General features: G+C 55.0%; 13 protein-coding genes across 13 annotated transcripts; 6 read left to right on the forward strand and 7 right to left on the reverse strand.

Annotated features, from left to right (window-relative positions):
• Positions 1–300: 300 nt before the first annotated feature.
• Positions 301–1,846, reverse strand: J7T55_008400 (rgininosuccinate synthase; the record flags this gene model as incomplete). Its single annotated transcript, XM_053138713.1, has 6 exons — positions 301–1,137; positions 1,194–1,300; positions 1,365–1,501; positions 1,559–1,676; positions 1,735–1,755; positions 1,813–1,846. 6 exons carry the CDS (start codon positions 1,844–1,846, stop codon positions 301–303), a joined length of 1,254 nt encoding a protein of 417 aa, XP_052997676.1.
• A 784-nt stretch (positions 1,847–2,630) lies between these two features.
• On the forward strand, positions 2,631–3,553 carry J7T55_008401 (uncharacterized protein; the record flags this gene model as incomplete). The annotated part of the gene is made up of 3 exons (XM_053138714.1): positions 2,631–2,797; positions 2,868–3,342; positions 3,392–3,553. The coding sequence occupies 3 exons, from the start codon at positions 2,631–2,633 to the stop codon at positions 3,551–3,553; spliced, it is 804 nt and encodes a 267-aa protein (XP_052997677.1).
• Position 3,554: 1 nt separating this feature from the next.
• Positions 3,555–5,309, reverse strand: J7T55_008402 (cytosolic fe-s cluster assembly factor nar-1; the record flags this gene model as incomplete). Its single annotated transcript, XM_053138715.1, has 1 exon — positions 3,555–5,309. One exon carries the CDS (start codon positions 5,307–5,309, stop codon positions 3,555–3,557), a length of 1,755 nt encoding a protein of 584 aa, XP_052997678.1.
• Positions 5,310–5,937: 628 nt separating this feature from the next.
• On the forward strand, positions 5,938–6,609 carry J7T55_008403 (uncharacterized protein; the record flags this gene model as incomplete). The annotated part of the gene is made up of 4 exons (XM_053138716.1): positions 5,938–5,943; positions 5,997–6,114; positions 6,169–6,273; positions 6,326–6,609. 4 exons carry the CDS (start codon positions 5,938–5,940, stop codon positions 6,607–6,609), a joined length of 513 nt encoding a protein of 170 aa, XP_052997679.1.
• A 758-nt stretch (positions 6,610–7,367) lies between these two features.
• J7T55_008404 (zinc finger protein) lies at positions 7,368–8,539 on the reverse strand (the record flags this gene model as incomplete). Its single annotated transcript, XM_053138718.1, has 2 exons — positions 7,368–7,954; positions 8,017–8,539. 2 exons carry the CDS (start codon positions 8,537–8,539, stop codon positions 7,368–7,370), a joined length of 1,110 nt encoding a protein of 369 aa, XP_052997680.1.
• Positions 8,540–9,388: 849 nt separating this feature from the next.
• J7T55_008405 (ran gtpase activating protein 1) lies at positions 9,389–10,717 on the forward strand (the record flags this gene model as incomplete). The annotated part of the gene is made up of 2 exons (XM_053138719.1): positions 9,389–9,583; positions 9,647–10,717. The coding sequence occupies 2 exons, from the start codon at positions 9,389–9,391 to the stop codon at positions 10,715–10,717; spliced, it is 1,266 nt and encodes a 421-aa protein (XP_052997681.1).
• Positions 10,718–11,337: 620 nt separating this feature from the next.
• J7T55_008406 (glycosylhydrolase family 18-2) lies at positions 11,338–13,404 on the forward strand (the record flags this gene model as incomplete). Its single annotated transcript, XM_053138720.1, has 2 exons — positions 11,338–11,395; positions 11,981–13,404. 2 exons carry the CDS (start codon positions 11,338–11,340, stop codon positions 13,402–13,404), a joined length of 1,482 nt encoding a protein of 493 aa, XP_052997682.1.
• Positions 13,405–13,891: 487 nt separating this feature from the next.
• On the reverse strand, positions 13,892–14,386 carry J7T55_008407 (uncharacterized protein; the record flags this gene model as incomplete). The annotated part of the gene is made up of 1 exon (XM_053138721.1): positions 13,892–14,386. One exon carries the CDS (start codon positions 14,384–14,386, stop codon positions 13,892–13,894), a length of 495 nt encoding a protein of 164 aa, XP_052997683.1.
• A 541-nt stretch (positions 14,387–14,927) lies between these two features.
• On the forward strand, positions 14,928–16,409 carry J7T55_008408 (metallopeptidase family M24; the record flags this gene model as incomplete). The annotated part of the gene is made up of 2 exons (XM_053138722.1): positions 14,928–16,205; positions 16,266–16,409. 2 exons carry the CDS (start codon positions 14,928–14,930, stop codon positions 16,407–16,409), a joined length of 1,422 nt encoding a protein of 473 aa, XP_052997684.1.
• A 325-nt stretch (positions 16,410–16,734) lies between these two features.
• On the reverse strand, positions 16,735–17,847 carry J7T55_008409 (uncharacterized protein; the record flags this gene model as incomplete). Its single annotated transcript, XM_053138723.1, has 1 exon — positions 16,735–17,847. The coding sequence occupies one exon, from the start codon at positions 17,845–17,847 to the stop codon at positions 16,735–16,737; it is 1,113 nt and encodes a 370-aa protein (XP_052997685.1).
• A 1,323-nt stretch (positions 17,848–19,170) lies between these two features.
• On the reverse strand, positions 19,171–21,362 carry J7T55_008410 (uncharacterized protein; the record flags this gene model as incomplete). The annotated part of the gene is made up of 3 exons (XM_053138724.1): positions 19,171–20,928; positions 20,985–21,251; positions 21,327–21,362. The coding sequence occupies 3 exons, from the start codon at positions 21,360–21,362 to the stop codon at positions 19,171–19,173; spliced, it is 2,061 nt and encodes a 686-aa protein (XP_052997686.1).
• An 897-nt stretch (positions 21,363–22,259) lies between these two features.
• Positions 22,260–24,198, reverse strand: J7T55_008411 (pentose phosphate metabolism-2; the record flags this gene model as incomplete). The annotated part of the gene is made up of 4 exons (XM_053138725.1): positions 22,260–23,138; positions 23,201–23,756; positions 23,818–23,925; positions 24,185–24,198. The coding sequence occupies 4 exons, from the start codon at positions 24,196–24,198 to the stop codon at positions 22,260–22,262; spliced, it is 1,557 nt and encodes a 518-aa protein (XP_052997687.1).
• A 1,960-nt stretch (positions 24,199–26,158) lies between these two features.
• Positions 26,159–27,289, forward strand: J7T55_008412 (rna-binding protein; the record flags this gene model as incomplete). Its single annotated transcript, XM_053138726.1, has 1 exon — positions 26,159–27,289. The coding sequence occupies one exon, from the start codon at positions 26,159–26,161 to the stop codon at positions 27,287–27,289; it is 1,131 nt and encodes a 376-aa protein (XP_052997688.1).
• Positions 27,290–27,509: the final 220 nt, after the last annotated feature.

The following is a 27,509-nucleotide window of genomic DNA, read 5'->3' on the forward strand; positions in this document are numbered from 1 at the left end:
TAGAAACTGCCATCTAAACAGCCGCATATTTGCTCCCATCTGGATGGTCTAGGTGCACATGGCTGGGCTCGCAAGGCAACATTGAAACGACCTTGAACACAAAGTTTCCCCATTTTCTTGGCAATGGACACGGCATTGGAGATATGGCAGCCATCTCACAGTCTTCGCTACGGGCACAGCAGTGGCTTAGAAATTTTGTTTCTGCCTACAATAACATCCTACCAGGCACACCACAGCATACACAGTTGCAGGAACACCAAGTTTTCAGATCTTCTACAATGACTTTTCAACTGAGCAATTTTACTTGGTGTAGGTGAGACCACCCTGAGCCCGCTTCTGCAGACCGTACTTCTTGAGGCGGATGGATGTGATGCCGATGAAGCCGGTTGTGTCCTCGGGGCTGAAGTTGTCGAGAGTATCCATGGAGGCTTCCTCGGCGTCGTACAGCTTCTCAGTCTCTGAGCTTCGGCCCAGCACATATGCGTTGCCCTTGTAGAGTCGGAGGCGGACGAGACCATTGACACGTTCCTGTGCGGCGATCAGGCAGGTATCGAGCCACTCCCGCTCGGGGGAGAAGTACATGCCGTTGTACAGAAGCTCGCTCCACTTCTGGGTGACAAAGGTGTCACGGAGAGAGCGCAACTGGCCGTCCAGGACGAGACCCTCGAGGTCAAGGTGGGCCAGACGGAGGATGGTCATGGCGGGTGAGTCATAGCAGCCACGGGACTTCAGGCCGATGAAGCGGTTCTCGACAATGTCGATGCGGCCAACTCCGTGGAGCTTGCCGAGGGCGTTAAGCTTAGTGAAAAGCTCGACGCTCTCGGTGTAGGATTTGCCGTCAGCGAGGGTATCCAGCTTGACGGGAATGCCCTTCTCGAATGTGATGTTGATGTCCTCAGGCTTGTTGGGGGCAGTCTCAGGATCGTCAGTCATCGTCCACATGTCAGTGGGAGGTGTCTGGTCTGGATCCTCGAGCATGCCGGCCTCGTAACTGCAGTGGGCCATGTTGGCGTCCATGGAGTATGGCTTGGCCTTAGTGCTTGAAACGGGAATGCCCTTCTCGGCGGCGAAGTCGAGCAGGTCGTTACGACCAGCGAAACGCTTGAAGAAGGTAGGGTCACGCCATGGTGCAATGACCTGTGATACCTTTGGTTAGAAATATCCCTGGGAGGCCCGTTTCCGAGAGTGCATACCTTGATGTCAGGGTTGATGGTGTAGAACGCAAGCTCAAAGCGGACCTGGTCATTGCCCTTGCCAGTGCAGCCGTGGGAGACAAAGTCGCAACCCTCCTGCTCAGCAGCTGGCGAAACAGTCAGTAAAGATGAGCATGGTTCGGTGAGTCATCCTGTGCTATGTGTACGCACCTCGCATCTGAGCGCGGGCGATGACTGGACGGGCCAGAGATGTTCCCAAAAGGTATCGCTGTTCGTAGATAGCGTTGCACTGAATGGCACGGAAGCAGAGCTCGTCCACAAACTCCTTGCGAAGGTCCTCAATGATCCTACATTTGAGGTTAGCTAATGTAGCGCAGTGTGCACTTCTCTTGTAAGCAACCTACATCTTGGTGGCACCAATCTTCAGGGCCTTCGCCCGAACCTCATCCCAAGGCTCGTCCTGGCCAACGTTGGCCAGGAAGCAGACAACCTCATATCCCTGCTCCAGGAGCCATCCGAGGACTTTAGAACGAGGTGTCAGTCCAATTGCTGTAGTTGAGAGTTATCTCCACACACTCACTGGTACTGGTATCAAGGCCACCTAGACAATTGGTTAGTTTTCGTGTCCATCACCTCCCTTCGTAGGCCATTGACTTACCAGAGTAGGCCAAACACACCTTGCCCTTGGACATTATGGTAGTTTCTGAGGTAATGGGCTAAACAGGATGTCAATTGATGCACGGCGGGGAGATGTAGAGCGAGACGACGCGTAGGAAGAAGGAGAACGGATGATGGGAATATTTGGGCCTCGAATTTCAATGACACCAAGTTACTCACATGTGGAGCTGTAGAGAGCAAGGAACGGGGTACAGAAAGGTTGACTGAAACTTGGGAGATACTTGGGAAGGAAGAAGTTCTGACTTATGACAACAACACGAGACGGAGGCCAGCGAAATTTCAACAAAAATCCCTGGGCGAGATCGGTGCTCTGCAGCGGTGTACTTAATTACAAGAGCTGCAAGTGCTGCAAGCCTCAGATGGAAAAGTTTGGAGGGGCAGCCGTAGAGTCACTGATAAGCACCCACTGCGACGTTGGATCACCCTGCACCTGAGCGATAAGCCCCGCGAAACCTGGCAACCCTGCAACCCCCGGCGCGCTAAAAGAGGGAGCCAGGGAGCCAGCCCACTTGCGGGCCTAGCTCCTCGGTTTGGCGCGCTCTCAAGGCTCGATGCCCGGCTGGCTCTCTCCCAAGTATGTGTGTGTGTGCTTGAAATTGGACCACCGTCCTCTCCACACTCGGCCTTCAACACCGACTTTCAACTTTTCCCTCGATGCTCACCTACGGAACAACAAGACATTGCTTACATACAAGGGATCGAATATATTGCTAGCAATGAGCCGCCTCCTATAACGACACCAGGGAACCATAGAAGTCTTCGACTACACAAGCACCGGCGAAAAGAAAAAAAATCAAAATGGGGAGCCAGAAAGTACCCGACGCGTGGGACGAGGATTGGGAGACACAGGCCGACAGGGCCGCCAAGGCAGAGGAAAGAGAACCACCTGTAACCCAAGCACCCAAGACCAAAGCGGAGCGCTGGGCCGAGCACCGCGAGCTGAACCGCCAAATATGGGAAGCAGCGTATGTTCACTCAGTTCCTTCAGACGTGTACCGTTCAGACTACTTGTACTCACATCACACACAAAACCAGTGAGGCTCCCGCAGAGTTATATCACGTAGCCGCCACCAGTAACGTCCCACTCACCCAAGGCTTCAAGCCCCAAATGAAGCTCCTCAGTCGCAAGCCTCCGCCCAAGACAGTGAAGACCAAAGACCCGGTGACGGGTATGGAGAAGCTGACCATCCAAGACGACGTGGAGGAGGAGGAGGAAAAGCCGCCGCAGCCAACACCAGAGCAGATTCGGGAGCGCCAGCAACGCGAACTCGAGGAGAAGCAGCGCAAGTACGAGGAGGCGCGCGCGAAAATCTTTGGCGAGGCTCCATCAGGGGTGTCGTCAGGGGCGTCCACGCCAGGGACTACGACACCTCCTCTCACAGGAGAGGGCGGTCGAGGAAACTATCGCGGCCGAGGCCGTGGGCGAGGTGGGAGGGGTGGGCGTGGTGGTCAGCGGAACCAAGAGAATTACAACAAGACCGAGGCGCAGGATCGACGACCAGGGAACAATGTGAGTCCATTTCGGGAACTCTTTGACCCTGACGCCGGCTCGAAGCCAGGCTCTCGTCAATTGCGCGGTGCTGGCACCGTTTCGCCTCCTCGTGGCCCAGAACACGCGATTCGAGCGCCGAGGGGGCCAGATGACAGTGGGCGAGGCGGGTTTGGTTTTGCAAATCGCGGCGCCAAAGAGGGATGATTTCAATTCAGTGTATCTGTGCTGAACTACCATCCTCCGCCAATCTTTCCGGCCAATTGGACGACGTTTGCCTTGTCGTCGTTATCCTTCCCGACGTCACTGATCACCTCCCGGAAGCTTGTACACGCCAGTCTCGCCAGATCTATGCCCGTGATATCCGACCAATGCGCAAGGGTATCTCGAATGTACGAAGGAGAAATTCCATCAACCAAATCTTCTGCGCCGCCTCCTTTCGAGGCACACACATCGGCGTCCTCCATCTCTGAGTCAGAAGCAGAAAAGTACGCCTCATCGACCTGCGCCAACCACTGCTTCTGCTCCTCCGGGCCCGGGTTAGAAGTCCAGCCGTTGCGCTCAACGATTAAATCGTCCGACACCTTCACCTGGCCCCCACCATTGGTGCAACCGCCCGGGCAAGCCATGACCTCTATATAACCATAGTCTAGGCTCTTGCCCTGCGCTGCGGGCTTTCTCGCGGAACCAAAAGGCCTCCCCCCTGGCATTCTTGAAGCCTTGGCTGGTTTCAACTTGCGGACGATATTTTGAATATTGCGGAATCCGTAATATTTCGCCGCTTTGAATAATGGCTCTCCCGACTGGGAGACGATAACATACTCAACCACATCCACATTTCGACCCCTCACAGCTTGGAGTTGTGCGCCGGGATGTCTGAACAGCATGTCCTGCAGGATGAAATGAAGGTTTCCGCCCGAAGTACCCGAAGCCGGTGACTGGCGCTGGCCCTTTCGTTGGGGGAAGAGGAACTTGTGGAGCCGTGGGTCGGGGAATGAAGGGCTCGTTTGTGATACTGGAGTTTTGGGTAGACCAAAGAAGTCAATACCTCGCGATTCTGAGAGCATCAACACCTCCTTGCTGGTGATGACACAATCGACATCCCGTACTCCCCTGCCGGGCGTGCCATCGCCTGCCCATACACTGTCAGTCAGCTCCTCCCGGCTGGCCTCCAACTTTTTATCAAGGCACGGCATGACCGCCAAATGCCATATGCGATCAGGCGTTATTCCCAGCTTCTTACTGAGCGTCGTCTTCAAGAGCGTGCCCATCAGCGCCTGTGGCGACTTCACTCTGGACAAGTGAGGCAGAACGTGCGGGTGTGTCTTCTCGGCGTAACATATCCAACCCGGACATGACGACGTGAGAATTGGCTTTGAAAGGACAGCGTCGCCCTCCCGCACCTCGTCGGCCCCGAGCACCAGACATGCCTCGCGTGCCGTATTTGTGTCGACCACCCAAGAAAATCCATTGTTGGACTTGCCACCGGCTCTAAGCCCCTGCTCGCCCTTCAGCAGCTCCTCAATCATATTCCCTGCTTGGCTCTCCGTCGTGCCGGCCCCGCAGGCGGCAGCCAGGCTCGCCCTGGTCTGCGGGCTTACGCTGGCCACGAATAGCTTTGCGTTCGGGTCTTCCAGCCCGTCGACACTGAAGCGCCCGCTCGCATCAGGCCCGCGCACCTTTAGTGCCGGGGCCGCATCTAGAACACTCAGGACCTCATTGTGGCTCTGTAGGCTGACAAGGACGGCCTCGGCGGAGGTGACGCAGCCAGAACAGGCTAGACAGTCTGTGAGGGAGATCTTGGAAGGGCCGTCGTTGGACGTGGCTGTAGAGCCTGTGGGTTGCTGCTGGCCGCCGAGAATGACTTCGCTTTCGAGGGCGGAGGGGTCGTCTTGGGGCTGAGAAGGAAGGTTTTCGATGGGTTTGATGCAGGCTACGGAAGGTGAAATGAAGTCGTTGAGGGCGTCGGTTGAGAGGATCGCGGACATAGTGACGAGAGGGGTTGTCGTGGGGTCGGGGGGAGGTTGAGAATCGCGACCAACGCGGGTGGCGAGGGGAAGCTTCGCACAGTAGGGGCCGTAAAGACGATGGTTCAAACGTAATCCATGAGATGTGGTAAAAATTACTGTCGTGTCATAACGTGCGAGTTTCTAGGAATTCAAAAGTTTGGCTTGTGTATGTGTATGCGTGTGTACGTGAAGTGAAGGAAATGCATCGATTAGAACGTTTGGTTCCTGCCGGAGATACCTAAGTCAGTCATTTTGCTTGATAATGCGAAATTTCGAGAGGCTCGAAAAGTCGATGCGACATCGGATAGTGGCGACCTTCAGGTGGGTATCCCTGTAGGGAGATCCACCAGCAGAGAGAACAGGCCCAATCATACCCCTCTTGATTCACTGCACAGTCCCTGAGTACGCTATAGGATGACGTACCCTGGTCATCAATTCAGCTGCCCGCAGAATGAGCTTCTTGATTGTCTGGCTTGTGAATATCAGCCGTTCTTCTATTAGAGAGAAAGAGGGAGATCACCACCAGCCAGTATCAGCCTCATTTGCTTTCCGGCCTGTAGAACCTAGACTTAACAGACTCTCAGAGCTACCTAGGCAACCCGCAAGAATGGATGTAAGTGGAAATCAATCTCACGACACATGAGTCCTCCTGACAACATCCCGTAGGCGGTCTCGACATACAGCTTCACGACCCTGGCTTGGCTGTCCATCCAAGCTGTGCCTTTAATCGTGTGGCCGACGTTCATTGCATCACTACTCACTCCGAACTACCAACATGCCAACCGTGCGTGACCGAATGCAAGTGTCACATCATGTATCAGTGCTAATCCCAAACTAGTCGTTGAGCAATACTTCGCGCGATCTCTAGGTTTCGCGCAGCTCACTCTCGGCCTCGTCGTCGTTTGTCTGACAGGAGCCGTACCTTTGACTTCTCTAACTGACAGTAAGTCACATGAGGCAACAAAAGGATGTATACCGTTCTGACCATACAGCAGCCCCGGCGGATGCTATTTCTCCATTCGCCAATGCCGTGATTCTCCTGTCCTCCATATATCATTCATCCACAGCTTTCTACAGTTACGTTAGGTTCAACGCAACTAACACTGGGGGCTTCCTAATTGGCGCCGCGGGGTCCGGATTTCTCGCAGCATTTGGCTTGTGGTGTCTCATGTTCGGTGCTGGCAGCCACATTAGCAAGAGGACAGGGGCGGACAAGAGGACCAGTGGATTCCCGTTCAAGAACAGAGAGGCGAGCAAGAGAAAAGGCAAAGAGCTGTAGAAGCGCCAGAGTCCCGGTGTTGTGGCTTTCGTAAAGGCAGGAAGCCTCTCGTGTTTCGATTGCTTGACGTGCTCTAATATGCTCGCGTGTTCTGAATTTCAATTCTTCGTACAAAAGACCAAGAATAATGCCATAGTGAATGCATGTCTTGCCCTGAGAATATGGTTCCCCACACATCTTGCAGGCAAAGAAATAAAACATTGAGATCATGTGTATCAAAAAAGCTGCCAGCCATCTCCTATTCCACGTCGACTCCTGAACTCCAGAAGCATTTCTCGCATTTTTATCACATCCGTTCCGAACCAGAACCGTCAACGCCCATCAATCCGTTTCATGAACGTGCTTCGACAAGACGCCTGGACATCCATGATCATGTCTGTCCTCAAGTAGTCACTCGACAGAAGCTCTCCGCTCCTGCAGGCTTGTCTCCCTCGCCTGCGCGTGGGCCAACCTGAACTGATCACGCCTTTTGATTGCCAGTAGTTAGGGATGTACTTCTCTCGCCGCCCTCTGTACGCTACTCTGATGGCTATCCAGAAGGGTATGTATCCTGAGCTTTCCACCTCCACTTGGGCCAGAGAAATGTGCGATTCGCACAAGATGGGCGGAGCCAGTGTACAAACAAAGAACGGGTGATGGGGAGTGGGTTGGCGTGAGGACAGAGCACTCCTTATGTCATTTGAAGGATCGTGTTGCCCGCAGTGGGTGAACATTCTCAAACCGGGTCGCAAGGCTGGTTGTTTTGGTGAACCGCAACCCTAGTCCTCTGCTTTATTGCCTCCGCTGGCACCCCCGTTGGTAGTGGAAGGGTCCGCAGGTGCAGAGACCGCCTCGGAAGCACCTCCATTAACGACAATATCCGTGGCTCCTGTCAGAATCGCTTGTCTGCGTTCATGCCAGCCGAGCTCACTCTTGACAGTCTGATCCAAGAGGACCTCCTTCTCCAGCCAAGCTTTCTTCACTATCTCTTCCCATTTCTCACATTCTTTTCTCAGGGTCTCAGCGTCCTCCTGCGCCCACTGTAATTGACTTCTACACACGGCATGGAGCTTCTGCCACTGCATTTCCAGCTCCCGTGTTGTGAAACCGTCTTTCTCTGTCAGCTGGGTCAAGTGCTCTGTAGAGTTCTCGTCCCCGCTATGCCCGTCCTCAACAGCGTCATCCTGGCCCGCGGCATGTGACTGTGGCGTGCGGATGATGATTTTTAGCTTCGGGGTCTTGCCAGCGGCACCACCAGATTGTAGACCTTTTGGTACAGGGTCGGAGGGTCGAAGAGCCTCCGTTTCGTGAACCGTTCGCATGTGTTTAGCTAGCGCGTCGGATCTGGTAAAGCATTTGTCGCATTCTGTTCCCATGTCAGAGTTGTCCCACGATGTTATCGCCGCGTGCTGCAAGATGGGGGCTTACCTGGGAGATAGCAGAAGAAGGGCTTCTCTCGTGTGTGGCTTCGCATGTGAGCTTTCAAAGCATAGCCACTGGCGTGGTTGGCACCTTGCCTGCTGCAGCCAATCCATTGGCAGGTGTATTTCTTCTGCCGACCTTCTATGTGCTCATCGTGGATGTGCTTGACCAGTCTATCCATTGTACCTAGGTCCCCAGCGTCGCAATCCTCCCATACGCACTGCGTGACTTGCGGTTGGAAGTCTTCGTCCTCAAGACGCGCGTTAGCTGGTGAGCTGGGTATGTCGCTCGAGGAATCGGAGGATATCGACATGGCATCGTCGAAATCGTCCGCCTTTGTCTCCACTTCTGGTTCTGGGTCTGGATCTGCTTCGGCGACAACGGCCGAAGGTGTCGCGGAGCCTACATCACCAAGCTTAAGGCGCTTCGCCGGGTGCTCGGTCTCGTCCATCGTCACGTCATGAGTCACTTGTTCATACTCATCGCCCGCCTCCGAGGAGGACACTGAGGACAAAGAAGAGTCGGACATTGTACGTGTCGGTATTCTCGTGCGCGGCGTCAAGCGCTGATGGTGCAGAACTTGTGTCAAGGTCGAGTGGAGGAAACGTAGGCGGTCGTCGTAAGTCGTAAGCGACCTCTGCCAGGGTTGATCGCAACAAGTCAATGTTGACAGCAGATGAGGCCAATCTTCGGTTCAATCACGGGGCCAGGGATGCGCTGTGGCCATCAAAAGTTGTTGTAGGGCTCCTTTCTGTCGTAACAGAGTGTTCATGTGTTGATGGGATTGAGCGCACAGCCTAGTCAACGCGCCGTTCTTCTTGGGCGAGCAACAGGGCTGGGACGGAGGCAGGCTTGATTGATGTATCACAATAACATCGCTTCTGTGGATTCAATGATGCTCTTGACGACTCTGATGCTAGAGAATCAAGGAAAAGGCAATTGAGTAAATCTCGTACGATGATTGAGTTCCTACATAAAGGACAATAGTAGTAGCGGAAAGACTTGACGCTTGCATTCCAGCGACGCGACTTACATGGGCCTGCGAAAGGCACATGCCTGCCTGGTGCTAAGTGAGGCAGCTTGGCTGCCATCAGAACTCCAGGCCGACGGCTGGCGGCAGCTGCTTGAGTAAATGCTAGCGTCAGCGTCTACCATTCCAAGTACCTCAGATCCCCTGCAAGGGGCAACCCCTGAAGTCACTGTTTGCCCCACCCCCACCAAGACCAGTGACACTGGGCTCGCCCTCCTTCTGTTTTGAAGTTTGTCAAGTCAGTCACACTTGCTGCAGCTTCCTGTCAAGTCCCAGTGGAAACAGACCAACTGTGTACATTTCTTTCATCTTGCTCGCGCCCCAGCTCTTTGTGCTCCTACTGCAACCATGGCGGATTCCAAGAAGGTCTTCTCGCTCGAAGGCAAGGGCCTAAAGCTGACCACAGCCGAGGACCTTGAGCCTCACATCAAAGACCTGAGGGCTTTGGACGACCTGGAGGAGATAAGACTACTTGGAAACACTCTGGGAGTTGGCGCATGTAAGCTTCTGGGAGAGATACTGGCTACCAAGAAGACATTGCAGGTAAGCGACCCTGTGTCGCGGCTTCTTGAGGTAGTTGATTCAGCCATACTGACAGGAAGCTAGGTCGCAAACCTCGCCGACATCTTCACCGGCCGTCTCCTGAGCGAGATCCCAGAGGCCCTGTCCTACTTGCTCACTTCCATTCTCAACCTGCCAAATCTCCACACGATAAACCTGAACGATAATGCCTTCGGTCTCAACACTCAAGCGCCTCTTGTCGCATTCCTTGCGGCACACGTGCCCCTGCAACACCTCTACTTGAACAACAATGGCCTGGGCCCCCATGCAGGAATCCTTGTCGCCGACGCGCTGAGTGAGCTCCACGAGAAGAAGGAGGCGGCGCGCAAGGAAGGAAAGACGGTGCCTGACCTGGAGACTGTGATCTGTGGGCGCAACCGCTTGGAGAACGGCAGCATGACGGCATGGGCCAAGGCTTTCAGCCTCCACAACAAGATCAAGGAGGTCAAGATGGTACAGAATGGTATTCGTCAGGAGGGCATCTCGCACCTTCTCAGCCATGGTTTGAACAAAGCTTCTGGCCTGGTCACGCTGGATCTGCAGGACAATACTTTCACGCTAATGGGTGCAAAGGCCCTTGCTAAGGTCACGCCCACCTGGGCTCAGCTGAAGGAGTTGGGCGTTGGAGACTCGCTTTTGGGTGCCAAGGGTGGCGTTCTCCTTGGTGATGCTCTTGCTCAAGGAAACAACAAGAACCTGGAGATTCTGCGCCTGCAATACAACGACATCACCTCGAAGGGCGTGACAAGCCTGGCTAAGGCTGCGAAACAGGCTCTACCGGCGCTCAAGAAGGTCGAACTCAACGGCAATAAGCTAAGCGAGGACGATGAGGGCATCGTTCTCCTGCAAGAGCTTCTGGAGGAGCGCAAGGAGAAGCTTGGCGGAAATGTCGTGATCGAAGACGACTGGGGCTTGGACAGTCTGAGCGACCTCGAAAGTGAAGACTCAGACGAGGAAGAGGAAGAAGAGGAGGAAGAGGAGGAAGATGTCGGACCTGAGGAGCGGGCCGAAAAGCTTGTCAAGGAAGCCGAGGAGGCTCAAGAAGAGCCCGTCATTCAGCAAAAGGACAAGGAGGTGGACGATCTGGCCAAGAGTCTGGAGAAGACTTCAATCTAGAGTGGACAGCGTCAACGCACGGCTGTCCATGCTTTGAAGGAGTAGAAGTGTCAAAAGGTCAGGCTAGGAACGATTAGACGATACCCGAATACAATACGACCTCCCGGTTAGGCGAAGGTGCTCTATAACTTGGTGTGGGATTTTTTAAAGACCGGTCAAGGCTTAGATAGAACAAGTGAGTAAATCTGTAACCAAATCCTTCTTCAAAACTTCCATCAATGTGCTCATATTGCTAGTCTCGCCAATAGCCTTTGCCACTCCACTGCCTCTCACTCACAACTATTCTCTTACTCGAAAGTCCATCTGTACGGACGTGTTCTTGTTCTTGCATGCTTCTTTTATCTACATTCTCCCTTCTGCTAAGTGGATATCCTGCTCCTGACACACCCTTTTGGATGCTCCACTGGCAGGCCCAGGTACTGTACGGACGTTGGTAATATGCTACCAGTGATTGTTCTAGGCGCTTATGGAAATAACAATTGTAAACCACAGTCAAGTATTCAAGACATGGAAATGAATTTCACTGGTGTTTCTCCTCCAGCAGTCCTTATTACAGAAGCTCTTCAGGGCAAACCCAGGCGCGAGCATGCTCGCTCACCTCGTTTTGACCGACCGCAGAGATGCTCACTTCCCCTGGTAAGATTGTCTTCCACGATCACAAGAACACAGCTCACGTGCGTAGGTCATACGATTTAATCTAATTGTTGGAGTCCAGGGGGTATCCTCTGTTTTGCCATGTTCCGTAAGTCCCTCAATCTGGCATGTTAGCCCAGCCACGGTCTATCCTATGACTGAAGTTTTTCTCGTATCCAGTCAATCATGTCTCTCTGAATATTAAAGGGGGTTGAGAAGGGATGGCGGAAGCTTTTCGAGAGGCTAGGGAGCGGGAGATGTCTCACTGTTCTTTACGCTCGCTCACGTGGGTGTGCGCTGCCCCGGCATTCCTATCGATTGCTCGGCGAGGCTAACGACACGCACTTGCATTCCTTCTCACAGCCAGAGGCGAGGCTGAGGAGTTCTAAGGGCTGGTATCGAGGGAGCCCAGGACGATATCTAGGAGTCGTTCTCGGTCCCAGAGTGTCAGTCATGATGGAATTGCAGACTCAATTCCTTCTAGCTTTCGCAGTGGCACAACAAGCATGATCGCTTTTACTCCCTTTATTCTGACTCTATCGATATTGGCTGTTGTGTTTGGGGGAGCCATTCCTCAACGTCGGAGTGACGATCCTATTTGTGTTGGTCAAAAGACAGTTACTGTAACAGCACCAGCCGCTTCTTCAAGCCCCGTCGTTCAACCTCCCCTCGGCGATGCAACGCAACCCGTATCCTACGGCAACTCTTCTCTGCCCACGAGCGACTCTTCGTCGGGATTACCGAACATCTCAATTCCACCAAAGCCTTATTCCACCGCGGCCGTAAGTCCGTCCTCGGACAACGCGATATCAAATTCTTCAGGTTACGAGAACTCTCTATACTTCACCAACTGGTTACTGGCTCTGTGTTCCCCTTTCACGTGGAGCTTCAAACTAAAATTGACCAGGGGAATATATGGCGCAAATTATCAACCACAATCCCTCCCTGCCTCCAAGCTCACTCGTGTATACTATGCGTTCGCTTCATTTGGCAGCGATGGAAAAGTCGCTTCGTCGGACCCATATGCCGACCTGCAGAAGCATTATCCCACAGACTCGTGGAACGACGTGGGAAATAATGCATATGGCTGCGTGAAGCAGCTGTACCTACTTAAGAAGCAGAACCGCCAGCTTAAGGTCATCCTATCCATCGGCGGCTGGAACGACTCGCCCAAATTCCCGGCAGTGGCCTCCAGCGACACGGCCCGCCAGACCTTTGCACAGAGCGCCGTGAAGCTCGTCACAGACTGGGGCTTCGACGGGATCGATATCGACTGGGAATATCCAGAGAACGCGGCACAGGCATCTGACTTCGTCAAGCTGCTTGGAGAGCTCCGAAAACAGCTCGATGCCTGGACGGCCGCCAACGCGCGGGGATACCACTTCCTTCTCACCGTCGCCAGCTCTGCTGGGCCTGAGCACTATAACGTCCTGGATCTGAAGGCAGCAGATCAATTCCTCGACTCCTGGAATTTAATGGCGTACGACTACGCTGGATCTTGGGACACGACCTCGGGGCACCAGGCAAACCTCTTCCCCAACCCAAGTATCCCGGGTGCCACCAAGTACAGCACCGACAAGGCCGTCAAGGATTATCTTGCTAAAGGTGTCTCCGCCTCGAAAATTCTCTTGGGCTTGCCGACGTACGGACGCGCCTTCGACATGACAGCTGGCCTTGGTCAGCCTTTCCACGGGGTCGGCCCAGGATCTGCGACGCTCCAGAGCCCAGGCCTCTGGCTGTACAAAGACCTGCCGCGCCCCGGTGCTACTGAGCTGTACGATAAGACGGCCAACGCGAGTTACAGCTATGATCCCTCGTCTCAAGAGCTGATATCGTACGACAATGTCGCGAGCGCTAGACAGAAGGGCGTGTACTTGAAACAAAAGGGGCTGGCGGGCTCTTTCTTCTGGGAGGCGAGTGGTGACAAACAGGGCACGGAGAGTCTGGTTGGAGCATTGTCCCAGGAACTCGGAACACTGAATAGTCGATGGAACTTGTTGAACTATCCGACAAGCCAGTATGTCAACATTCAGAACGGGATGGCAGGAGCATAAGTTGTATTTTGTTGACTCCGAGCGGCATTTGCTTCTTGGGAGCTCAGGCGTTTCGCATCAGTGTATCTGCCTGGCATTTTCTGTTTGCATCTCATGACGGTCCTCTTTGTGTTTGCAGCTTTGATGCATAGATAGCAATGGAATGTCTCTTGCGGATCATCTATCCAGGTCCCCGTCAAGCAGAATCCCGAGAGTGCTACCAGGCCCTTTTTGTAGTTGTTCAGCAAATGCTGTCCTTGCAATTGTGAACTCTGGCAATCCAAACCATGCCTGATTAGGTCGCAATTCCTTGATCCCAGGACTGTGAGACCCATCCGACATCGAAGCAATGCGAGGCTCCATGGGTTCATCCAGAAGACGCTGATAATACTCAGATTACGCTGGCAATGAGAGGAGATGTCTCTAAATACGAGAGCTTAAGGTCGCGATCCAGCTCCAACACCCAAGATCGATTTTGAGCTAGGAAGCCGCTGTGTCATGGACTTCCTCACGATGAATCCTTGATATCTTCACGTTCGCGCTGTGCCCGCCACCGCCTCGACATTGAGCTCCCGTAGACACCGCCAGCCATCCCAGCCACGGAGGCGGCAAGGAATGCGGAACCGTGATAAGCAGGTTTGAAAAGACCCTTCTCTAACAGCCTCAAATTGGAGAAGTACCGTGACGTCCCGTATACGATCGAGCCCGAGCCGAGGGCCATCAAAGTGCCCACGATGACTTGCGACTGTTCCTTCTGCGGCTCATCATCGACATCAACATGTTCGCTCTTTGCGTCCTGGCCTTGCTGCTGCGGTGGCCTTAGAGGTTTCAACAACTCGTTCAGATCGAGCTGAGAGAAACGCTCGATAGCGATCCCAAGGGCTATGAAGCCGAGTCCTGTCCGTATCCATGCTAGAAATGTGCGCTCGCTGGCTAGGTGGTCCCGAGCCGTAGAGCCTGTGTTTTGGTAGACTGGAGTTTTCCAGGGGAAACGAGAGAGCATAATGACGGTAGAAAGGTAGAAGACCACTACACTAGTAGACTGAATCAGATGAGTTGCTAGGCTGGCTATCTTTGGAAACCCAGGTGCCAGTGGTGATGACCCTGTGGGATACTTTCAGAGTTGTCTGCTAGACTACTCGTGGCTAGGTCCCTTCCTGATCAGCGTGAAGTGTGCTTTAGATTTCCTTCGACCAGACAATGTTGGAGTGAAAGCCAAAGAGTCGAGGCTCTTGTAAGAAGTGAGCGTTAATAAATAAAGAAGCTTAGTGAATTGGATGGACAGGAATAAACACCGGTCTGTGATTTTGCTTTGCTGGGATAAACCCACACCCGTCATCTTTCAAGCACACCACCCTGTCTCTGCACACTGCGACCCTGTAAACGGCGACCTCCACACGGCGACCCACACCTTATCTCACCTTCGATGACTTCACTCATCCACCCTCTCTTATCAACTTACTAGATTACCACCTATTACCATCATCATCAGTCAAAAGTGAAGCCCGAAAAGTGGCTTTTCTTTACAGTGTCTGAAGCCCACAATGCCGACATATACTGTCGACAAGACATCCCGGGATGAACACCGCCCGTTGCTCCCGTCAACGCCGGTCCCGAAGCCGAGGCACCGGAGGAGCAAGAAGGCGCTGGGCCGCGTATGCGAGACCATAGCCTGGGCCTTCTTCCTCGGCTTCGCCCTCTGCGCATTCATAGACATGTACTTCCACCGCGATGTCTGGTGGCCCGAGTCCGACCTGTCTGCCGCCTCACTGGAGACGTGCGCCTGGTCTCATCTCGAATCACATGTCGGCCTCCTGGACGTGGCCCCTATCGACCGGGACGAGTATCTGCGGCGACAGGGCACTTTGGCTAGCGAACTGAAGGCTGCTGGCGCTGATGCCTTCATCGCCGAGCCGTCGGCGTCGTCGGCTTACTACGCCAATGTTTCTTACGAATTCGATCTCTCAGAACGCCCTTTTCTGATTATCTTGGACAAGGATGCCCAGTTCTCTTACCTCGTCCCCAAGTTCGAGGCTGGTCGCATCGCCGGCCTGGAGATGGTATACAGTGACAAGACAGTTATCGAGTGGGCCGAAGAGGAATCGCCGTATGAGGTCTTGGCAAAGGCGACTGGCTACTCCAAGATCATATTGGACGAGCATGCGAGATTCATGATCGCTGCAGGACTTCAAAAAGTGGGCATTGACGTCGTACCGATGAACGACGCGATCCAGTCCCTCCGATCTGTAAAGACAGAGGCCGAGATCAAGATACTGAAGGGAATCAACGCTTTCACGCTGGAACTGGTGCGCTCATTGCAGAAGTGCATCAAGATTGGCCTGACACAAGAGACGGTTGTGACATCGGCCGAGGCCCTTTTCACACGCGCCGGTGTGGGCAAGGGATTCTGGTCCATCGTCCTATTCGGTGACCAAGCGGCCTACCCCCACGGGGGCAAGCACGGCAAGACGCTTGAGGAAGGGGAGTATGTGCTGATTGATATTGGCTCCAAACTACACGACTATGGCAGCGACGTGACGCGGACCATCTTGCCATCGGGAGCAGAGGTCAGTGACGAGCTTCAAGGAATCTGGAAGACCGTTCACGAGGCCCAGTCTGCGGGGTTCAATCTCATGCACCCCAATGAGACTTGCTCTGAAGTTGATTCTGCCTCACGGAAGCCCGTCTCTGATGCCGGCTATGCCGACTTCTATACGCATAGACTTGGCCACGGACTGGGTCTGGAGATGCATGAACATCCTTATTTGAACGGAGCGAATAGTGAGAAGCTAAAGATCGGCGAGGTCGTCACAAACGAGCCAGTAAGTTACCTTCCTGCCGTTAAGGGCTGCTTCTCGAATGATGCCACTGACATGGCCCAGGGAATATACGTGACAAGTGAGCAGGCGTACAAGGTCGGGAGGAGTATTGGTTTCGGAGTTAGGCTCGAAGATCCCATTCTGGTCACCGAGAAAGGCGGTGTCCCCTTGACTGGAAGGAGGGCAAATTCTCCATATGACCCCTGAACAAGTACACGCCTGAGTGGATAATTACATGCATTCCGGGCAACTGAATCAATCGATGGTCTCTCTGCAATAGATAGATGCAGATCATAAGAAATTGGCTTCAAATCCAATGTTGACAAAGCATGGCAGGAGATCACAGAGACGACCACTTTTGTCCTAGACATATTGGGTGATATTTGGCTAATAGAAATTACAGAAGCGATGCTCGTCTTCTCCACATATCTACACCTCGGCCAAGGAGACCTAGCTCCTCAAAGCCACACCCAGCTCTTTTGTTCCATCTTGTCGCCGCTACCACACCTGAACGATGCCCTTGCGTCTCCGTTCATCCCATCAAGTACCCTAGCAATCCCAGCACACCACTCAAAACAACCACCACGCCCGCCGTCCCGGAGTTCTTCGACGACGACGCCCCAGCGACCTGCACCGTCCCCGCAGCGGTGGAGTTGGAGTTCCTGACCGGCGCGGCAGTGGCGTTCACAGGGGCGGTCATGGTGGCCAGCACGGTGCTGCCGTCGGTGGCGGCGACCGTGAGGGTCATGGTCGTCATTGTCTGCGGCGCAAGCGCCATCAGGCTCGCATCCGAGGAGACGCTGCCGGGCAGCGGCTCCAGGTTCGCGGCCTGCTGCGGGGCGGCCCCCGGCAGGATCTCGGCGGGCGGCGCGGCCGTTGCCTTCGGGGCCTCGCCGCCTGGGATCGTCATGAACGCGGCAGGGGTGGCGGACGGCGTGCTCGCGGACGGGGCGGACGCTTCGGCTGGGGGCATGAGCAGCTGCGGCGGTGCCGCCGCGGAGCCGGTGCCGGTGCTGTTCGAGAACGTCCCCGGAGTCGCTGCGGCTGCTCCGGCGCCGTTCGCCGAGTTCGCGATGGCTGTCAGCTGGGCCAGGTCAACGGTCGAAGACGCCGATCCCGGCGGTGGAGGCGCCGTGTTCTCGCCCAGGGGCTTGAGGCTTGCGGTCCCGTTCGCCTGGGCTCCCGGCAGAGGCTTGAGGCTCTGCAGCGCGCCGGGCGGTGCGGATGCAAGGCCTGGCAGAGGTTGTAACTGCTGTACCGCTTCTGGCTTGCCAGGAAGAGGCTGAAGACCCTGTGTCACATTCTGTTGAGCGCCCTGACCGTTGTCTCCATTGTTCTTGTTGCCGCCATTCTTGTTGCCCTGGTTTGCTCCTTTTTGGTTCTGGTTTTGTTGGTCTTGGGACTTCTTGCCGCCTTGCTGGTTGTCGTTGCCGGCAGCCTGACTATTGTCCTGATTCTTCGCATTACTGGCGCCATTGTCACTGCCCCCTTGTGCTTGCTTCTGGTTCGCCTTGCCTCCTCCATTGTTGTTGCTGTCCGCGCTGACATCCGTTGAGGCTTGGCCCCCCTGACTCTGGTCACTATTCGCTGCCTCCACCACAGCGAACCCCAGCAGCACCGTTGCTAAGACCTTTGACACACGCATGCTGGTAATTATTATACGATGTAGAAGAAGGAAAGAATGGCTACCAGAGCTGGTGAGGTGAGATTAGAAAAGAATGTAACCGTCGCAAGCTGGCCTGCAGGCTGGGTGTGAGAAAGAGAGTGGGTGTAGAAGAGAACGGGTGACGGAAAGGAATCGGACGGTCTCAATAGGATTCAGTTGTAGTCGGCGCCGGGAGTGGTGGCAGAAATGATATATGCCAATGCCATAGTCACCACCACTCGCGACGCCTTCTGTATGATTTACCTTGCTAGTACCAACCGGATCCCGAGGGTAATCATGCAATAAGCTTTCCCGCCCCACAAGAGCTTAGCGTGCGTGTGGTCGAGACATGCGATGGCAGACTGTCAACGCTGGGATGACGGCTTAAAACATGATGCGTCGGGCTCGAGGAGCCTTCCTTGTCCCAGATGCCGGAGCACATCAACACCAGACATCACCAGACATCACGAACCATCCCCACCGGCGGGTAATCGGCTCGCCCCAACGATAGCTGGGCTGACGGTCAGAAACCTGGGGCTATAGCATTCACGATTGCTCATTATTATTCTCATGTTTAGACGGCAGCTATCCCTGATCGCGCGGATGTGACTTCACTCCAGCTTGGCCGTGCCATGAGCCAAGGGACGTCCTGCCCGGCTCGGAACAATGAAGGGGCTTTCGAATGAAGGGGGCTCGTCTCGCCATCATGAGATCCCGCGGGGCTTAGAAGTCGCGAGGAACACGTATCAGATGGCAGCAGATAGTTAAGCCTGAATTTAAGCATGAGGAAAGACTCCGAGTTGGGATGGCACCCAAGTCCAATCCCGCCAATTGGGCCGGGGCTTTGGAGCTCTGACACGTAGTGTCTCTGGAGATCAAACGAACCCCCCTTGCTCGGCACGCGGCTTCACTAACATGGTCGGCCCATCGCCTTAGATGAGTCTTCAAATGTTCACAGGCCATACCGATTTTTACTGGGTACGCATCTTGCCTTGTGACATCGTCTTGCCGGCTTACATTGGGAATCGGCCATATGGCTCTTCATGGTGCAAAGTACCTGGCCTTCAACCTCGCTGACTTATCGAGGTGCTGTTGCGGATTGAAGTTCCATTCAAATATACCGTACATATACCAATCCTCAAATACAGAGTCCACGTTGGATGTAGACTACAAAATAAGCACCGTGAGCCTCAAGGAATATTGCCTAGGGCTCAAAATGCGCCTCACGGCGCTCTTCTCTGTGTCTTGCACTATTGTTTAGACCATGTCGCTCTGAGACCGTGCCGACCAAGCCTTCTCCCCCTGTATAATGACAAGTTGGGCTTACACGCCGCCGTCTGCAGGCGTGTTCGACGCAGAGTCCCGGGACACTTCGGCGCCATACATGGCCTCACCGAAGGCAGAATCCTCCATGCCTATGTCACCGAAGTCCCCGGGCGTGTCATCTGCAGCCGATTGATCGAGGGCCTCACCGGCAGAGTTCATGAAATCGTCGTTATCAACAGACTTGTTGGCTTCCATGCTCTCAGTCGGTATCGGGGCGGAGTCCACTACAGGCGCGGCACTAGCAGATGCGTTTGGTGACACACCACCCTTGGGCACGACGACCCAATCTCCGCTCTCAGTTCCTTGGTCTGGAGCTGTACTCACATCCTTGGCTTGGTCAGAGTCTTCCATTGTGACATCTTCAGAAGCATTTGCTGGGGCTTGCTCAGCTGTCACCTGTGTGGCCGCTGCGTTGGCTGGTGTCGCTGCATCTGACGCAATGGTGGGTGGTTGAGGCTGAGGCGTAGAAGTGGATGATGTTCCACCCTGCATCTGGTCCAGTAGACCAGCAGCGGTTCCTCCCATGTCGATATCAGAATCGCCAGCCAGGACCCCACTTGCCTGGGAGCCTGCCTGTGACGCTTGCCGGGATAGCTCGCCTTGCCCAGCGCCATTAGCGTTCGGAAGTGGTGCAGCTGGAGGCAGTGGTAGACTCTCGGGCTCAGGCGCTGGCTCCTGGTATCCGCCGTCTTGGATGCGCCTAACATCACTGACAACCGCGATATGCCGGCCCAGAGCTGACTCAACATCAGCAACAATATCGCTGACCTTTCTGTGCTCACTCCCGTTCCATTGGGTCGTGGCCTCCCCTTCGTCTTCCTCTTTTCCTTCAAGCCGCCAAAATTCGGGGCCTGTTTCATCGACAGCAACGCGCAAGTCTTTTTCGGCGCGGTTGAGGATCGAGTTCGACTTGAACTTGTCCATCATCTTCTCATGCTGTTCCTTCAGGCGCGCCATCTCAGCCTTGTCATTCTCGATCTTCTCTGAGACTCTCTTGCGGAATTCATCAGCCTGCTTGGGATCGAGATGGCCGACCACGGGCTTGGCTGGAGGCTTCTTGTGCGCATCGACACCTGAGGCCTCGTAAATTCCTTGCGTCAAAGATGATAGCTCTCCCTGCAAGCCGAGGCCAAGGTCTGCCGGTGTGATCTGCCCTATCCGGTAGGCAGAGCCCAGAACCTCTTCCATCCACTCGTGGTTGCGCGTGTACCTGGCCATACTGACGTCGCGAGGACTCATGTGATCAAAGACGTCGCCCTGGTGGGTGTCGTCTTCATCGTCATAAGGTATGAAAGGGGCCGCACTCATCATCTGCTGGTTCTGGTGGGCACTAGTCCTCGCCCGCTTGTTTGGGACTGGCGGTTGGGGAGGGTAGGCCATCTGCTGTGGGATGGTGCGCGGATGGGGTTGCTGAGCCATCATTGGGTGGCCTCTGCCCTCCCGTGGGGGATTGATGGTGGGCCAGTTAAGTCGATCAGCAAGCATGAACTCTTTACGTGCAATCTGACCGCCCCTCTGCAATTGCATGCGAGACTGCATCATGGCATGAGTGCGAGGGTCAATAGGTATCATGTTAACGGGCATTCGGTCTTGAGCCGAGTTGGGCCCGTAGTGGACGATCCAGAGGCTGGGGTCGACTTGGGGCGCGCCAGGAACTTGAGGTTGCTTGGGGACCAGGCGAAAGCGCTTCCTCGAGTGTTGGGCGAATTGCTCCCCCTGTCGGTATCCCATCCTTTGGAAAAACATCTCCAACACCTAATGTATCGTCAGCTCTGTAAGGCACTGCGGCTAGGTTGAATGACAGAACTGACCAGCCCGTTGCCAAGATCCTGCTGGAAATATGTCTCAGGATATGGCCAAATGTATCCATCAGTTGCAAAGTTTGTATCCAGGCGTTGTAAAGGTTGCCACGTGAGCATGATGGTGCCGTCGGCAGGGGCGTCGAGGTATGTCCAAAAGAAAGGCGCGGTGTCGCGGGCGATTTTGGGGGCAGCCATCAACCACTTGGAAGCATCAGGAACGCCAACATCAGCCATCGCGGCATATCTATAGGTGCTGATGAGATGCAGATGATGGAGCTAGACAAGAAGAATACATGTTAGCATTGCGCGATCCGCCAACGGCACGATGGGCGCGCAGGGCTGCGAACTGACCATCTTCTCGTTGATGTTATGGCTCGGGTCTCCCATCCTGGCTGCTGTTGCTCCCGAGGGAGGCTTGGATTGTCTAATTCAAATGGCGATTCAAATTGCTGCTCAACATGCAGTATGTATTGTCGACGACGTACTTTGTCGATGCCGTTGGCTCACAATTGCAGTTGGCGCATTCGTTGATGGTTGGAGGACGCTTGTGGTTGAATGTGTTCGCGACAGGCTCCCAAGATTCGCAGCTCACGGTGCAAAGGCGTCGGTCGCGCGCTCCAAAGAGATGCGCGCCCAGTTCCACGGAGCGGGTCAGAAATTGCAAGCTAGCAGTTACGTAAGCATGCAGGATGTGCCAGCCACTGGGACGGCCTCGTTCAGCAAGGGTAGGTAGGGGCAAGGACAGGGCAGAGAGGCCAAACAGTTCAGGGAGAACGAGACACTGCTGGCTTTTGTCAGGCTGGACGAGGAGCAACAGCACAAGGTGCATCAATCTGATGAGAATCTCGTGTTGGAGCTACCACGTATCTTATAGTCAACCACCAAGCTCCAGCTCGGCATCGATCGGCTACGACCAACGACACCACGCACGACCTTGAAAGCTCTGTGCGCCGTATCGGACGCCTCTGGGCAGAAAACCATGTCGGCCTCATGTTCGACGCTGCCCAATTCAGCATTCATCACTTGAAAACGAATTGGTCCTCCAGACAGCTTCAGACAGCTCTTGGAAGCTAGACGCTAGTGTGTTGGGAATCAAGCGCTCCCTGAGACGTCCCTCATCTCCTTGGGTTTCTCACAGTGGCGCGGATAGTCTTCAGAATTGGTAGTGTTTGTATATTCCATATTATCTTGGCCAGGTGAATGCTATGTGGCACATCTTCGTTTTGACTCTCTAAACGGACGTTTCAATCTCTGACTACAACTATCTAGCAAGATGCATCCAGCTTATGCCTGGTATGTGGAGGCAGACACGTTTCCACCACGACCGGTCCAGTTGACGTGGATGTCCTGTCCCTCGGGGTACTTGGCGTTGGCAGCCTCGGGCTTGACCCTGAAGGTGTGGGCGCCGAAGTAGTCACGCTGGGCCTGCAGCAGGTTGGCTGGCAGGTCCTTGGTGCGGTATCCATCAAACCATGACAGAGCAGTGGAGAAAGCTGGGGTCGGGATTCCGAGCAGGGCGGCCTTGGCCACGACATCTCTCCAACCGGGCTGAGCCTTGTGGATGGCCTTGTTGAAGAAGTCGTCGAAGAGCAGGTTCTTGAGGTCAGGGTTGTTGCGGTAGGCGCTGGTGATGTCCTTCAGGAACACGGATCGGATGATGCAGCCACCACGCCACATCAGGGCGATGGAGGGCTTGTTCAGCTTCCAGCCGTACTCCTTGGCAGCCTCCTGCATCAGCATGAAGCCCTGAGCGTATGAGATGATCTTGGAGGCGTAGAGAGCTTGCTCGAGGTCATCGAGGAACTGCTCCTTGTTGCCGTCGAAGCTGTTGGCACGGCCGACAAACTCGAGCTTCGTGGAAGCCTCAACACGCTCTGGCTTAATGGCAGACAGGCAGCGAGCGAGCACGGCCTCAGCGATGAGAGTGACGGGCATGCCCAGGTCCAGAGCATTGATGGCAGTCCACTTGCCGGTTCCCTTCTGGCCAGCCTGGTCCAGGATCTTCTCGACCAGAGGCTTGCCATCCGACTCATCGTTGTAGTACAGAATGTCTCTTGTAATCTCGATGAGGAAGGAGTCCAGAACACCCTTGTTCCACTTGGTGAAGACGTCACCCATCTCCTTGTTGCTGAGGCCGAGGCCACGCTTCATGATGTCGTAGGCCTATGTGACAGTCAGCCCACGCCGTCTTTATGCGACGCATCTAGATCTATGGGACGACATACCTCAGAGATGAGCTGCATGTCACCGTACTCGATACCGTTGTGCACCATCTTGACGTAGTGGCCAGCACCCTCGTCACCGACCCAGTCACAGCATGCCTCGCCGTCGCTCTTGGCGGAGACGCTCTGGAAGATCTCCTTGATTGGGGCCCAGGCGGCCTCGTCACCACCAGGCATCAGAGAGGGGCCATAACGGGCACCCTCCTCACCTCCGGAAACACCGGAGCCGACGAAGTGGAGACCCTTGGTCTTGAGGTACTGAGTCCTGCGGTTGGAGTCGGGGAAGTGGGAGTTTCCACCGTCAATGATGATATCTCCGGCCTCAAGCAGGGGCAGGAGGGTCTCGATCCAGTCGTCGACGGCCTTGCCAGCCTGCACGAGAAGCATAACACGGCGGGGCTTCTTGAGCTTGGAGACGAACTCCTCGGTGGAGTGGGCACCGACGACGGACTTGCCCTTGGCCTCGTTCTCAAGGAAACGGTCGACCTTGGAGACTGTTCGGTTGAAAGCGCAGATGGTGAAGCCGTGATCGGCCATGTTCAGAATCAGGTTCTGACCCCTGGGGAGCAGTTAGCACCACAGCGCTTGAGCAAGCGCGATATAGGGATTCGGAGACTTACATGACGGCCAGGCCGATAAGGCCGAGATCAGCACTTGGAGATACATCATTGTCAGCATTGCTTGGTCCTGAAGTGGTCATACCGCCAGCAATGCTGGCGAGCCGGGCGCTGCAACAAGCCCTCAGCCTCGAGTGATTTCAAAGGTAGATGTGGATGGAAAGCAACGCTCAGCGTCAAAGCAATCTAAGAATTGCGCATGCCGTTATATCGAACCTGGATGCCATTGGGCATCAGGCACCAGAAGGCAGGACTCGGATCTCTGTAGTTTGTGCCTCTGGACTGTGTCTCGATGGAGGGGTTCGCTGCAGCAGCGAAATGGCTCATCGGAGGGGTAGGATGTGGGGTTGACGGATGGGAGAGGACTCACACTGCGCCAGACATTGCGAGGTCGACGGAGGGGATGTTGTTAGAGGGGGACTGATTGGGTTGGAGGCTGGCTCTCTGGATGGATGAACTGTCTCGAAATCGACCGAGAGGAAGTTTGGCCAAGTTATGGATGGAATTGAAGAGGTGAGAGAGAGAGAAATTTTCGAGGGAATAAGTGAATGGCCTCGGGGGAGCTGGGAAGACGTCGTCGTGCCAGCAGAGAGAGCTAAAGTAGGTGGGGGCTTACTCAGAAGCTCGAGTCCCGACGTTTCCAGGTCCCAATGCAAGCAGCAGTAGCAGCAGCAGCAGCTGGTACTCCAGGCATTGCGCAGGATCTTGACTAGGTACAATAGGCACTGTACCTATCTCTACCCGGGTCCCGCAGCTCTGGCCCAGTGCCAAGGAGCATAGCTCTGTCTGTGGCCTACGGTTTGGTTTCTCACTTTGTCACTTCCTTCGACAATCATGGTCAAAATGTCCGGCGCACCCCTTCGCCGCCCCGTCCAAGCTGCGGACCCTTCCTCGCTTCCTCACGGAAATCCTTCAGTGAACTCACCTCCCACTGTGCCCTCTGGGCCCTCTGGGAGGAGCGTGGGGGTTCCTTCGATGCTTCAAACCGATCTCGTCGGAACTTGTCAGACACATGAGTGCTGGTGTCCACTTCTCGCGTTTCGCAACTCCGGAAGTGCTTTGTGCTTGGCTCGGGCCTTGCACTTATCCATACCACACACCTCCCTGGGAGGTCGGGGCGCCTCCGTGTCAACACCCCCTTCTTCCTATTTGGTCATGGCAACTCGCCCGGTCGATGTCGTTGATGCAGTGATCAATTGCCAAGCTAGCCACTTCTGGGCAACTTTTGCCTGCCTCCGGTTGTGTCTTCCTGCCTCGCCGGCTGCTTTGAAAAAGGCGTCCATGACAGGTCACTTCTAGCCGACTTTTGTGTCATGACCAACATATTGCAGGTTGTACTCCTCATGCAATGACATTCGTCTGTGGCTGCAGGTCCGGACGAGCCGAGTCCGGATAATTCATGAACCACATCTGTAACTATCCAGGCCAGCCCACAGTTGCAGCGTACTGTCTTCGTAGTGGTTCAACATTATTAATACTCGAGCGGCAAAGACAGCCAGCCAATCTCGTCGAGCGACATCGCTATTCGCGGCTCCGGGATACGGAGGACTAGCAGCTCTTAGTAGATGCCACAGCCGCGAATTGATCGAATGCCATCAACACCGTGACTTCAAAGAGGGGCGGATGGGGGCGCAACTGAGAGTGGGATGTGGGCTGCCCCGCCAAAGTGCGTCATTCAAGCAGGGACAGAGCATAAGTCTTCAACAGCCCAAGGCATCGGCCTAGCTGTCAGATTCCTCGACCTTACCAGGTGCAGCAGCCAGAGCGGCTACCACATGTGAAGGAGATGCATTCAGAACTGCTTTGGAGGGGCTTATCGACTTACGTGTGTCTTGGATGTACAGCGTCTAGTATAGCCTAGCCTGTGTGTGCTGTGTGAGTACCTAGGAGTTGCCAGGCAGATACCTGGGCACGTACCCAGACAGCTAGCCGCCTTCGTAGTGCGACGGAGTGCGACGGTCGGCTGCAATTCAGATTCACCGACCCCAAGGCACGCCTGGCAGGCAGGGGTCTCGGCTTAATTCTAGGCGGCTGCTGACTGATCCGTACGGTCCCTCTGATTGGCCTCAGCGAAAGCAAGGTCGAAATGACCAAACCTCTCTGCTGCGACGATTTCTCTTCGCCTCCCGATACGCATCAAGCAACTGCCCATCCATCTGTCAACCAAACAACCAACCGCTCACTTTTCAACCGCCTGAAGCAGCGCCGTTGAGATCCTACAAATCTCTGTCGTTGGAGAGAGCAAGGGCATCAGGAGCAAAGTCTGTGTGACACCGGGCTGGGCTCATAGGTACGTGACAACGAAACAAAACAAAAGTTCGTTCAAAGGCACATCAAATTCATCATGTCCTATCCGGGACCCCCAGGTTTCGGATCTCTACCTCCTCGACCGCCAGCGAGCAAGACCGGCGGCGGATTCAAGCCAGCATTCCCTCCTACCACGAGTGCTGCTCCGACCTACGCTGCAAGCGCACCCTACTCCGGCGCCCCATCATACAGTGCAGCACCCGTCTCAGCACCCCAGTATGGCGCCGCTGCCTCTACCTATTCCTACCCACAGGCACCCGCCGTAGGTGCGGGTCGTGGCAGCTACGGGGCATCAAACCAATCCTACAACTACTCAGCCAGCTACTCGCAACAGCCAGCTTACTACGGTGCGCCGGCTACGGCGTCCTACTCCACGCCACCGCAAATCCGCAACCCTTTTCCACAACCGGGTGCCGCCGCCGCCCCTACTGCTACCGCCGCGGCGCAGAACCCCTTCGACCGCAGCGATCCGAATTATGATCCCGAAATGGCTGCGCAGATCGCGCAGTGGCAAAGCGCGTACCTACCGAAGGAAGGGGCCGAAGCCAACATCACTGCTGGTGCTAAGACAGCCGGCGGCAAGCCTGGCACTGCTTCCGGACCGACGTTCAACGCAGAAAACGCTGCCAAGGCTGCGCAGGAAGGAGCCGCGAACACTGCGGGCGACAAACAGAAGACGGTTTACCGTGAAGGAGGAGGCAAGAAATGGGCTGACGACTCGCTACTGGAATGGGATCCCTCGCACCTGCGGATCTTTGTCGGTAACCTGGCTGGTGAAACAACAGACGACTCCCTGCTGAAGGCGTTTGGCCGCTGGCAGTCGGTGCAAAAGGCAAAGGTAGTGCGGGACAAGCGGACAAACAAGTCCAAGGGCTTTGGCTTCGTCAGCTTCAGCGACCCAGACGACTTTTTCCAGGCGGCCAAAGAGATGAACGGCAAGTATATCCAGAGCCACCCGGTCGTGGTGCGCAAGAGCACGACGGAGATCAGGCCTGCAGCTGTCAAGAATGACAAGCGCAAAGGCAAGAACTACAAGAAGGGAGGCAACAAGTCTGGCAGCGGCGCAGGCAATGGTGACGACGGCTACTCGCCGCACCTTGGGCCCCAGGCCGGAGGCATCGTCAAGTCTGGGACAAAGACCAAGGGCGGTATGAAATTCTTGGGTTGAGAGACGTCTTCTCGTCCATCTGTTCTCGGCACGTGCGACCGGACGCTGGGGCCAGGCCGAGTCTGGGAATACTGAAGCCGACACCCGTCAGGTACCACCAGGGCCCTCGAAATCGTCTAGGCTCTCCGGGGACGCGCAATGTATGGCGGTCATTTTGAAACAGGGACCAGGGGCGGCCAAGTTAGGTGATGAGTGCGTTGCGCAAGGCTATCTGCACCAT

Source organism: Diaporthe amygdali (genome assembly GCF_026229845.1).
Source record: "Diaporthe amygdali strain CAA958 chromosome Unknown NODE_4_length_2575358_cov_65_588622, whole genome shotgun sequence".
Lineage (NCBI taxonomy): Eukaryota > Fungi > Ascomycota > Sordariomycetes > Diaporthales > Diaporthaceae > Diaporthe > Diaporthe amygdali.